Source organism: Hippopotamus amphibius, chromosome 9 (genome assembly GCF_030028045.1).
Source record: "Hippopotamus amphibius kiboko isolate mHipAmp2 chromosome 9, mHipAmp2.hap2, whole genome shotgun sequence".
Lineage (NCBI taxonomy): Eukaryota > Metazoa > Chordata > Mammalia > Artiodactyla > Hippopotamidae > Hippopotamus > Hippopotamus amphibius.
In genome coordinates, this window is record NC_080194.1 from 44,221,081 (window position 1) to 44,233,631 (window position 12,551).

Genomic DNA, 12,551 nt, shown 5'->3' on the forward strand with positions numbered 1-12,551 from the left:
AAGTGTTCCATAAAGAACTGTTGGGAGTTCCCTGGAGATCCAGTGGTTAGGACTCCGTGCTTTCACTGCCAAAGGCACAGGTTCAATCCCTGGTCAGGGAACGAAGACCCCGCAAGCCATGCAACACGGGAAAAAAAAAAAAAGAAATAAGGGCATGTATGTTCATGGTTGTATAAATATGGACTTTTGAATCTTATGGTTTAAACAATAAGAATGCAGAAGGATGTGGGTTCACTGCGGACTAGGGTTTGCAGAGAAGGTGGATGTATCAATCAGGAATCGGAGTTGCAACAGACAGAAAGCCCAGCTCAAATTGACTTAAGTAGAAAAGGGAATTTATCAGCTCATAAAATTGTAAAATCCTGACATTCTAGCTTCAGGCATGGCTGGATCCAGGAGCTCAGATGGTATCTTCAGGAAGCTGTCTCTTTGCATCTTTGGATTCTGCTTTTCTCACTGATGCTCCATGTTCAGGCAGGATCCCATGTTGTTGTAACAAGATGACTGCCTGCAGTTCCATGCATACACTCTATTCTGTGAATAAAACCAATAGAAAGAGAGTCTTTCCCCCACAACCCTCCTGACAGAAGTCCTGGGTCAGATTCTTATTGTCCTGAAACAGACTTAGTGCCTATCCCTGCCCCAATCACAGAAGCTGGTAAAGCTGTCATCTCTATTCAAACCACATACACTTGGGTGGGAGAAATGGGTGAAGGGGCAAAATGTACAAACTTCCAGTTATAAAATAAATAAGCAGGGAATTTCCTGGCAGTCCAGTGGCTAAGACTCTCAGCTTTCACTGCTGTGGGCTGGGGTTTGATCCTTGGCTGGGGAACTATGATCCCACAAGCTGCATAGCATGGCCACAAATAAATACATAAACAAATTCATTAATTAATTAAGCCTTAAGGGTATAATGTACAGCATGATGACTATAATTAATAATACTGGGTTACATATTTGAAAGCTGCTAAAAGAATAAATCTTAAAAATTCTCATCACAAGAAAAAAATTTTGTAACTATGTCAGGGGATGGATGTTTACTAGACTTATTGTAGTCATCATTCCACAATGTATACAGATATCAAATCATTAAGTTGTATACCTGAAACTAATATGATGTTACATGTCAATTATACCTCAATTGAAACAAACAAACAAATACATACACATAAAATTGGTGGGGGGTGATTCCCTAAGGAAAATTTGGAAGTAGTCTGAATGGCTGTACAGGCTGAAACAACAAGTATCCTCTAAAGTAGGCTTTGGAAAACAGATATGATTTGGGCAAAGAGGAGATTCAGAGCTGAGCAGAAATGAGAAATGAGAAGAGGGGAGTAAGTGTGCTGTGAGCACAGGGAGCAGGCATGTTCTGTGGAGTCCTAGAGAGAAGACCTGGGACCAAGTGGACTCGGGGATGGGAGAGTCACAGGATCCAGATTTCCACTCACTGGGAGTGTGCAACAGGCTGCCTCTAATGGCAATGGGCTTCTCATCACTGGAGGTGAGCAAGCAGAATTTCCTTGTCAGAGTGGCTATCAGAGAAGCCTTCTAGATGGGCTCTGAGATCCCTTGCATCCCTCAAAGCTGAAATTCTGTAGTCCAGAAATCATCAGCTTCCCCCATCCTGATCCCCACCCCTTCTCTCTCTTCTAAACCCCTGTTTAAGGGGAATGCTACATCCTTCTCCCTGATATATTTATGTGCTGTCTGAAGACATTTTAAATTCTAATTCTGGCTTCTACTTAGCGTGTGGGACCTTGGGGGAACCACTTGTCCTCTCCGGGGCTGTTTCTCCCTCAGCACAGAAACGGGTGAGGCTGTCTAGGCTCCGGGGCACCTGCCAGCCCTGACCTTCTTGAGTGCCCTATCAAAGACTCAGCCTGGCCTCCTGGGGAGCGACAGGACACACTGCAGTTCTCAGGCCAACCAGGTGTGTTGGCTCTTCAGGGTCTCAAAGGCACCTTCATGCTCACTCTCTCATTTGGTCCTTTCACTTTCCTGTGAGGAGGGCAGAATGGGAGTCATAAGAGTGCTGTTTAGGGGGCTTCCTAGGTGGCACAGTGGTTAAGAATCCGCCTGCCAATGCAGGGAACACGGGTTCGATCCCTGCTCCAGGAAGATCCCACATGCCACGGAGCAACTAAGCCCGTGTGCCACAACTACTGAGCCTGCACTTTAGAGCCCATGAGCCACAACTATTGAGCCCATGTGCTGCAACTACTGAAGTCCACGCACCTAGAGCCCGTGCTCCACAACAAGAGAAGCTACAGCAATGAGGAGCCTGCACACCACAACGAAGAGTAGCCCCCACTCACCGCAACTAAAAGAAAGCCCATGCACAGCAAAAAAGACCCAACACAGCCAATAAAATAAATAAATAAATTTATTAAAAAAAAAAAGAGTGCTGTTTAATGTACAGCCTTTGGAGTCCAGACTTGAGTTCAAATCATGGACCTGCCTCTAACTAACTGTATGAACTTGGGTAAATCTTCATCTGAGCCAGTTTCCTCTTCTCAGAACACAGTCAGCAAGACAACCTTGTAGGTTTGTTATTTACTGTGATGATTAAGGAATGCCTGTAAAGTGCTTAGAACAGCCCTGGGCCCTGTGGGTTGGGCTGGAGAGGAGTGAGTATGATGGATCTGAGCTGAGCTGAATAACAAGAACTCCTTGTAGGCACCCAGCAACTCACAGAGCACAACATGGCCCAGTCTGGTCTCTGACTGCAGATCAGGGCCATGTATCAGTCAGGGTTCTGGCAGGAAACAGATGGCACTCTGAAACTAGATATTTTGAAGAGAGCATGAAAGAGGGTTTACGAAACTGACGAGGAATGGTGCAGCAAGTCTGGCTAGCAACAGTGAGGAGGAAAAGCATCACTGGGCTTGGAGGGCAAGGGTGGGATGGGTTCATTGGAACCCAGGGAGGGCAGCCAGCCTGGGACTGTGACTTCATGTAGAGACTGCAACCAACCCCTGCTGACCTCACAGAGGGAGAGCTGGGAAGTGAATCTCTTCCTTTCCCTCCACTCCTTCCCCTCCCACCCTATGGTCTTCTGCTGCCTCTTTCTGTACCAACCCAGATGGAAGCTCAAGAGCAAGGAGGCCTGTGGTGGGTGGAGAAGGGTGTTGAGCATACGGAGGGGCAGGCAGCAGGGTCAAGCAGAGGCAGTGACAACAGTCAGAGGGGTGGGGTCCTCCCCATTTCTCTTCAGCCTTGCTCTGGGCAGGGGATGGTAGGGAAGAGTAAGAGAGCTAAGGAATGTGGGAGGAGGCTGTGAGCCCAGGCTGTTCACCCTAGAAAGGGGTAGGAGGACAATCTCCTGTTCCTCCAATACCCACCTGCTCTCTCTCACCTCCATGCCTTTGTCTATACTGTTCTCTCTGCCTGGAACACCCTTCCTCCTGGGGCTGGCTAACTCACCCTTAGATGCCACCTCCTCCCGAATCAATCTGTGCCTAAAGTCTATCCCCAGACTTTAGTTATGAGATCTAAGATAATATTTTTCATTGAGTTTGAGCTGGGTTTTCTCTTACTTACAACCTAGAATTCACTTGAGCCTTTTCTGCCCCTCTTCCCTTTTAAGATTTGTCACTTCTGAGTTCCCACAGTACCTGTGCAAACTTCTCTCATGGTACATATAACAGGTTACTGTGAACATTTTTTACTGGTGTGTCTCCTCCACAAAGCTGTGAGCTCCTTGAAGACAGGGACCAAGTCTGATCCATCTCTGTGTCCCCAGGACCCAGGCTGACACACCTTGCACTGGCTAGACCAAACCAGGCAGGTTATCCTCAAGCAAAACAGGTTAAGGGCATGTTAGCCAAATGGATCCTGTTGAGATGAGGGCAGTGGGGCAGAGTCTGGAAGCCACATGCCACGAAGAACAAAAGAATCAGGGAAGTTTAACTTGAAGAAGAGACCACTCCTAGGATAGCATTCATTTGCTGACTCAACAGGTCATTTCTGGGCACCTCTGTGTGAGGCCCTGGGCTGGTCCTGAGAGGGGTATGGGTGATGAAGCTGCAGTGCCTGTCTGGGAAGCTCACAGTCTGGACGGGGTCAGAGATGGAAATAAGTAACTACATCATAGGGGCCACTGCCATCCGAGGGGGATGCAGGGTGTGGCCAGCGGAGGCCTCTCAGAGGAGGAGTTGAAGGGGGGCAGAATTATGACACTGTTGGGGGCAGGTTTCAGTTTGCGATGAGTAATAACTTTCTAACAATCAGAATTATGAAGAACGCTCCACATCTGGAGGTGTGTGAGCAGGGCCAGGATGACGGCGTCACACACTGGATACTGATGTCTATCGACAAAAGGATCAGAGTGGAGGCTACAGGGAATTCCTCATAGTAATAGTCATTGAACCACTGTTTCCTTTCACATGCTAGGATACAAAGACAAACAAAACAAAGCAACAGTCTCTGGCTTAGAAAAGCTCACAGTTTAGGTAAGTGGAAAAAAATGTAACACTACAGACTTATACCAGTGTCTTTTGAACTTGAATGATGTATGAACTCCTTTTAAAGGAAAAAAATCATTGAGGTACTCAGTGCTGATAATCTAAATACGTTCAAATTTAAACTCAGTTTAAACTCCAACACAACTGTAAAAGCAAATCTTTTATATAGTATTTATTCTACAAATTTTACTGAAAATGAACAAAAGTAAAAAAAAAAACTAATCAAATGCTAATAACAAATGCTACAGGTCACGTTGAGTTCTTTTGTGCTCAGCCTGCCAGTTCTATAGATGTATTCCAGCTGGTAAGTGAAGAAGGAATGACAGAATCAGAGTATCACATCTTGCAAACCCCTAATAAAATGATGGATCTAGGACACAGTCATCACAAAAAAAGAGGAAAAAAATAAAGCCCCAAAACAGATACTACATGCTACTTGATGTAAGATACACCATTACCTACAAAGCAGTTTTGCTAAAAAAAATAATCATACCTGAATCATACCAATCATCGAGATCTACTTTTTAACCTCCAGGAAATAACAGGAGAAAAAAAGATAAGAAAGATGGAAGGGGAACCCTAGGCGAAAAGAGACATTTATGAGATATATGAACCAAATTCAGTGTGTAGACCTTGTTTGAATCCTGGTTTGAACAAACCAACTATAGGAAGAAAGGAAGGAGGGAGGGAATGAAGGAGGGAGGGAGGGAGGAAGAGAGGGATGGAGGGAGAAAAAGGGAGGAATCTGAATATTAATTGAATATTTGTTGATATTGAAGAAGTATTTTTGGTATGTGTTAATGATACACTGTGGTTATATATATACAGTAAAACCTTGGTTTGGGAGCATAATTCGTTCTGGAAACATGCTTGTAATCCAAAGCACTTGTATATCAAAGCAAATTTCCCCATAAGAAATAATGGAGGGACTTCCTAGGTGGCGCAGTGGTTAAGAATCTGCCTGCCAATGCAGGGGAACGGGTTTGATCCCTGCCCCAGGAAGATCCCACATGCTGCAGAGCAACTAAGCCCGTGCACCACAACTATTGAGCCTGCGCTTTAGAGCCCGTGAGCCACAACTACTGAGCCCATGTGCTGCAACTACTCAAGCCCACGCACCTAGAGCCCGTGCTCCACAACAAGAGAAGCCATGGCAATGAGGAGCCCGCGCACCACAATGAAGAGTAGCCCCCACTCACCACAACTAAAGGAAGCCTGCGCACAGCAAAAAAGACCCAACACAGATAATAAAATAAATTAATTAAAAAAAAAAAGAATAATGGAAACAGGTGATTCGTTCCACAACCCAAAAATATTCATATAAAAATGATTACAATACAGTACTATAATACAAAATAATAAAGAAAATACAAAATATAGAGAAAAATAAATTAACCTGCATTTACCTTTTAAAACCTTTGTGGCTGGTGTGAGGGAGACAAGAGAGAGGAGGGTTATTGTGTAGGATGACTTTCACTATCACTAACGGAATCACTGCTATCTATTGGCTCAATGGAATCTTTTTCTTTTCATGCAACTTTAACAAGGAACCTATCTAATGACGCTTGCTTTTGCCTCCTTGCGAGGATTTTGCGGAAATGGGACACCGCATTGTCGTTAAACAGATTCATCGCTCGCACCGCTACAGCCTTATTCAGGTGGTGCTTTTCTACAAAACTTTGCACTGTTTCCCACATTTTACACATCTCCCTAATCTCATTTGAAGTGAGGGATTCCTCCGCCATTTTCTCCTCCTCTTCTGCAGACGAGATCTCCTCCACAACCTCTTGCTGTTGCTTGCGATACAGATCCATCAGTTTGTCAGTGGTCAGCTCCATCGGCTCAGTTGTGATCATGTGATGTTCATTGTCACATACTACTGGTATTGCAAGACATCGCTCGTTTATCAAGTTAAAATTTATTAGAAATGTTTGCTCGTCTTGCAGAACACTTGCAGAATAAGTTACTCTCAATCCAAGGTTTTACTGTATATATATATTTTTATTTTATTTACTTTTTAAATAAATTTATTTATTGGATTTGTTTTTTTATTGGCTGTGTTGGGTCTTCGTTGCTGCACAAGGGCTTTCTGTAGTTGCAGTCAGGCAGGGGCTATTCTTCATTGTGCGTGGGCTCCTCATTGTGGTGGCTTCTCTTGTGGAGCATGGGCTCTAGGTGTGTGGGCTTCAATAGTTGTGCAGGCTCAATAGTTGTGGTGCACGGTCTTAGTTGCTCCGTGGCATATGGTATCTTCCTGGGGCAGGGCTCGAACCCGTGTCCCTGCATTGGCAGGTGGATTCTTAACCACTGTGCCACCTAGGAAGTCCTGTATATATATATATATATATATATATATAGTATTTTAAAGAGTCCTTATCTTTGGGGAATACATACTGAAACATTTATGCATGAAATAATATGGTATCTGTGATTTGCTTCACAACAATCCAGGGAGGAGGCAGGAAACAGGTACTGGTTTATAAACTAAGACTGGCCATGAGCTGATTGTTTTACCTGTATGATGGGTTCGTGGGGTTCATTGTTGTATGTTTGAAAGATTTTATAATAAAAAGCTTTAAAGATGAAAAAAATCTAAGATGCTAAAACATTTGAAATTCACGCATCATACATTGCTGATGGGAATACAAACTGGTATAAGCTTTATGAAAGGCACTATGACAACATTTATTAAAATAAAAATGCACATATCCTTTGACTCAGAAAATTACTTCTAAAAATGCAAACTCTGTGCTCACCATGTGTGATACAATATGCACACACACACACCACACAGAGACACACATGCACATTTATATAAGGATTCTCATTACAGCTTTATTTGTAAAAGAAAAAGATCAGCAATAACCTAAACTAGCTAAATAAGTCATGGTAAATCCACTGAATGGAATACTCCATAGTTGTTTTTAAAAATGAGGATGTCTTTATATGCTGACCTGAAACAATCTTACAAAGTGCAGGGATGTGTGTATAGTATACTACTATATGAAAAAGAATGTACACATGTAAGCATGTATGCTTACATATGTATAAAATATCTCTGAAGAATATAAATAAGACATTTACCATCATTTAGGCCTCCAGGAAAGGGACTGGGTTTACAGGGGAAAGGGACAGGAATAAGACTTACATTTCACGGTAGCATTTTGTACCTTTTAAATTTTATTCCATGTGCATTCATTGCCTACACATTTTTTTTTTTCTCTTGTAACTTTTTTTTTTTTTGGGGGGGGTACACCAAGTTCAATCTGCCTACACATTTTTTAAAAGAGCTAAGTTTTAAAAGAAATAAAAACAAAATTAAGATGTTAAAAATATAAAAGACTACCAATGTGGGAAAATCTTTGTAATATTATGTTTGGTTTAAAAGAGTGTACAAAATTTTATCCACATAATAACTCATAATAATAGAGTTATAAAATACAATAGGATAGAATAATAAAAGATATCTGCTCATAATCAAGTACTGGAAACATATAAATGAAAAGGATGTTTTTTAGGTGGGAATGCAAGTTGTTTTTTAAAACTTTATAGTTATAATATGGTATGATAATATGTAAGGTAAATTACGATTTAGTGAAAAAAAAATCAGATTTTGATTGGAAATATCTCATTTCCATGAGGGTTTTCAGTGAGAGGCTTTTTTCATGAAGTGCTGTGCACCTGGTCACACTGCCAGAGCAGGTTCTGTTTGGTTTCCTGCCAGCCTCGCTGAGGAACAAGATGCTGAGCCAGTCACTGCAGTTGGTCACGTCCTCACACTTACTACTCATTCACCAGACGCTGGACAGTTTGTTTATTTATGAGGAAAAGACTCCTCATAAACAAGAAGAGGTTTTCTGGAGGTAGGAAAGCCAGGGTGTTAACTATCCTCCTTCGCATACTCAGCTTCCTTCCTTGAGGAAGGGCCCCAGTGGGAAACCAGAGGTGGGCTCTGTCCAGGAAGGAAAGAGAGTCAGGAACCCGCAGCAGTGGTCTGACCCAATTCCACACACCCGGCCTCAACCTAACTCTGGCCTTCCGCCCTGCGTCCTACTCGGCTCTGTCGATCCACCTGTTCTTGGAGGCATGTCTCCTCCAGGTTACCTGCCCTGCTCCCCCGTCAGAGGCAGCTGTGGAAGAGTGGAAAAGACCCCACATTAGCAGCCAGGGACTGACTCTGCTCCTAACTAAGTGCATGACCTCATATGTCACTTAGCCTTCCAAGCCTCAGCTTTTTCATTCATAAAATAAGCCTATCTATCTTGCTGCCATGCCAGAAGAGTGAATGAGATGATGCGGTTGTCTCATTCTGGGTCCCGCACTGCATCTCTGCCTAGACGGCTTCTCAGTCTCCTTGGCCTGTGCCTCACATTTATCAGTCCTCTGCCCTCCTCTTCTCTCTTTGGGCTCCCAGACCTCAACCATCACTCATCACAGCCATGCTCCAGATCTACACACCCAGCTGGGCTTCTCTACCTGCATCTTCCACAAGTATCTCAAACTTGATTTACCTAAAACTGAACTCAGTATCATCCTCTCCAAACTTGGTCATCATCCAGTGTTCTCTATCCCAGCAACACCTCTAGAATCCACCCACTTGCTCAAGCCAGAAACCTAGGGATTGCCCTTGACTTGGATAACGGCGGCAATGGCCATCTTCTACCACATGGCCTGGGAAACAGAGAAAGCAGTACTGCAGTAAGCCAGAATGAAGTAAACACACCAAGAAGCACAGCAGAGAACAGGAGAGATCACGTGGGTTCCTAAAGGACCACATGCTCTGGTTCTCTTCTGGAGCCCAGCTGCAGCCCCACCCTTGGATTTTATGAGACCCCTCAGTACCTTTTCCAAGAGCCCTCCCATTATGGGTTTTTGTTTTTGTTTTGTTTGAGTTGGGTTTCTATACTTGCAAATACAACAGCCCTAATTAATATAAACATATTTTATCAGCCAGCATAAGCTAGTTATACTGTGGTAATGAACAACCCCCATATTTTGGTGGCTTAACTCCACTACAAGTCCATCAGCAGCAGGGAGCTCTCCTAATTACAGTCCCTCAGAAAGCAACCGCCATCTTGAATGTTGTTGATTACTGTTCCACAGAGCCAGGACTGGAACTAGGGTCACCTGACTCCTCATTCAAGGCTCTTTCTACCCTAACTGCCTGTGGTAAGCAGTCTCCCAGATGGCCCTTAATGACCCTCACCTCCTATCACCCTTGCGTAGTCCCTTCCATACTGAATAAGGCTCACATATTGGGAGACTGCAGAAATAACTGTGTGACTTCCAATGCTGGGTCATAAAAGACACCGTGGCTTCCACCTTGTCTCTTTCTGGCATCACTTGCTCTGGGGGAAGCCAGTTGCCAGGTCATGAGAACATGCAAGCAGCCCTACGGACTGATGAGGCACTAAGGTGAGGAATTAAGGCCTCCTGTTAACAACCAGTACCAATGAAGCATGTGAGTGAATCATCTTGGAAGCTGATTCTCCAGCCCTAGTCAAGTCCTCAGATGAGAGCTGCCCCAGATGACACCTTGATTGCACCTCATGAGACCTTGACTCAGAACCACCCAGCTAAGCTTCTCCCAAATTCCTGACCCACAGTATATGAGATAATAAATATTTTTTGAGTCATTAAGTTTTGGGGTGATTTGTTACACAGCAATAGAAAATACAGAACCTTACAAACTTAGAGATCTCGTATAAGAAAAACTTACTTTTATCTTTGGCATTTGTACAGTGTGAGAAATTATTCTTCTCTTTCCCCAGCCTCTGGCCTAGCTCAGGTTACCTAATGAAAAGTAGCTATCAGGCTTGAGGAATCCAGCCCAGGAAGACAGAATTCCATTTTATTCTTTAAAGAGGCCTTTCCCTTTTATTGCAGAAAGCACTCAGGTCTCCTGAAAATGAAAAAGCACCATATCACATCACCTTCACCTGGATGATGCAGAGAAATGATTCTCACAAAAATCAAAGGAACTGGAGCCCAGACTTCCCCAGTTAAATACAGTATTGATGAAATAATATTTGAAAAATGACACCCTATGAGTTTTTCTAAGCTGAGAAAATGATGTCAACAGTAGTGCTAATGCCTTATATTTATATAGCATGCTTTACATAATTTTTTCACATCTATAGCAGAGGTAGGTGGGGAAGATATAAATAAACAAGGGTACATATGGAACCAATGGCTCAGAGCTCATGATCTGCCCATAGTCTCACGGTGTGTGAATGACAGGGCCGGGTCTAGAATCTGGGTTTCAGTGACTCCCAGTCAGGTGTGGTGCTTTCCAAGGCTGTGATAATATAAACACCCTTCAGTTGGGGCTGTCCTCTGAGGTCAACGTGCACTTGTAGGTCTCTTTAAAGGCCTCAAGGAAACGTGGTATTACTTCATCCACAGTGACATGCCTCTGGAGCTCCTTACTCAGGGAAGTGACGCCTGTCCCAACCAGCCCACAGGGCACAATGTACTCAAACCAAGTGAGGTCCGTAGAGCAGTTCAGCGCCAGGCCGTGGGACGTAATGTGCCTTCCACAGCGGACTCCTGCAAGGCAAACCAACAGGTCTTAGAATGGGTACCCTCCCTCCCCAGGCTTCAAGATCCCCTGGGGATCATGTGATGGGGAAACTCGGCTGGACCACTGATTTTCCAACTTTGTTTCTACAGCACTCAAGCGGTTGTGCACAGATCAGGGGAGGGGGACAAAACGGGAGAAGAGGTGTGTGGCTCCACAGTGGCCGCACTTATTATGGAGATTACAGAAAATGTCCTTTTACAAAGAGATTCCGTTGCTTACAAAAAAGTTTGAAAAGATGTTTTCACCCTCCTCGTCCTGATACTGTGAAGCACCCTGGCGATTCACTTCCCGTGTCTCTCCGTTCGAAAGAACGAGTGTTGAAAGAGATGACCTCTGAGGGCCCTTGTGGTTCTGAATAAAAACTCCTAAAGGCAGTCAGCAGCTCTGATTCAAATCCCGCGCCAGATACACCTCCTCCCAGCCGGAGCTCCGCCCTCACCACCACTGGGCGCTCACCGATCGCGCAGACCTTGCGCTCTCCCAGCCAGACGCCGGTGTAGGGCGGCGGCCGCGCGCAGGCGCCCGGTAGGCCCTGGAGCTCGCACAGGCGCACGGCGCACGCCTCCAGTGCCGCCACGTGGGCGCGCAGGCGCAGGCCGAGGGGTCGCAGGTCGAGGACCGGGTGGCAGAGCAGCTGGCCCGGGCCGTGGAAGGTGGCTAGGCCGCCGCGGCCAGTGGTGCGCACCTCGGCCCCCAAGGCCCGCAGCCGCGCCGCCTCCTCGGGCGTCAGGCCGCCGCGCAGCCCGGCGGTGTACACGGGCCCCGCGGGCTCGCAGAGCAGGAGGGCGCCCGCCTCGGTCCCTGGCTCGGCCTGCAGCCGCCGCAGCCAGCGATCCTGCAGCGCCAGCACCTCGGCGTACGGCACCCGATGCAGCCACACCAGCCGTACCACCGGTTGCCGCATTGCTCCAGTCGCGGAGTCTGCGGGGCCCCGCCTCCTGCGTGGGCTTGGGGGCGTGCCGGGAGGGGCGGGGACTCGGGGACTCGTCCGGAGCCTCCTTCCCGGAGTGCTTGTTACTGGCTATTGAGAGACTGTGAGATACCTAGTGCAAGGTGTGTCTCTTTCATTCATTCATTACAACAACCAGTATTGAGGGCCTGCTTGAGTTCTGCAGGCCCTGCCCTAGGTGCTTGATACAGTAGTGCATATTGTATGGGTAAAGAAAAAGGTGTGTCTCGGGAAGCTTACATTCGTGCAGTGGACAATGAGCAAGTATTAAAGCATTAAATAAATCAGGTTATTTCACATACTAGATAACTGCTTTGAAAAGAAAAGTAAAATAGGGGAATGCGTGTCCTGAGTGGAGTTCCCCGAGGAACAGGGAGATTAACATGAAGGAGGTTTACTGGGGTGGGGTGGGGAGAAGATACTTTCAAGGCCAAGCCTGTGAGGGAGTGATTTAAGCAGGATTAGGCAGAAGGAGAGGCTGAATTGTGAAACTATCTCAGCAGAAGCCTCAGCCAATCCCAAAGAGCCTGGGATGACCTTTCAGAGTTATTCT

General features: G+C 45.5%; 1 protein-coding gene across 3 annotated transcripts; it reads right to left on the reverse strand.

Moving 5' to 3' along the window:
- Positions 1-6,527: 6,527 nt before the first annotated feature.
- LIPT2 (lipoyl(octanoyl) transferase 2) lies at positions 6,528-11,967 on the reverse strand. 3 transcript variants are annotated; one of them, XR_009047516.1, is made up of 3 exons: positions 11,506-11,967; positions 10,186-11,015; positions 8,517-8,596 (listed from the first exon to the last, which is right to left on the reverse strand). XR_009047516.1 is itself a non-coding variant. In XM_057695869.1 (2 exons), exons 1-2 carry the CDS (start codon positions 11,951-11,953, stop codon positions 10,786-10,788), a joined length of 678 nt encoding a protein of 225 aa, XP_057551852.1. In that variant the 5' UTR covers positions 11,954-11,967; the 3' UTR covers positions 6,528-10,785. The 3 variants fall into 3 exon arrangements, 2 of the variants coding, with proteins under 2 accessions (XP_057551852.1, XP_057551853.1); XM_057695869.1 differs by having other exon boundaries at positions 6,528-11,015; XM_057695870.1 differs by lacking the exon at positions 8,517-8,596 and having other exon boundaries at positions 10,826-11,015; positions 11,519-11,967.
- Positions 11,968-12,551: the final 584 nt, after the last annotated feature.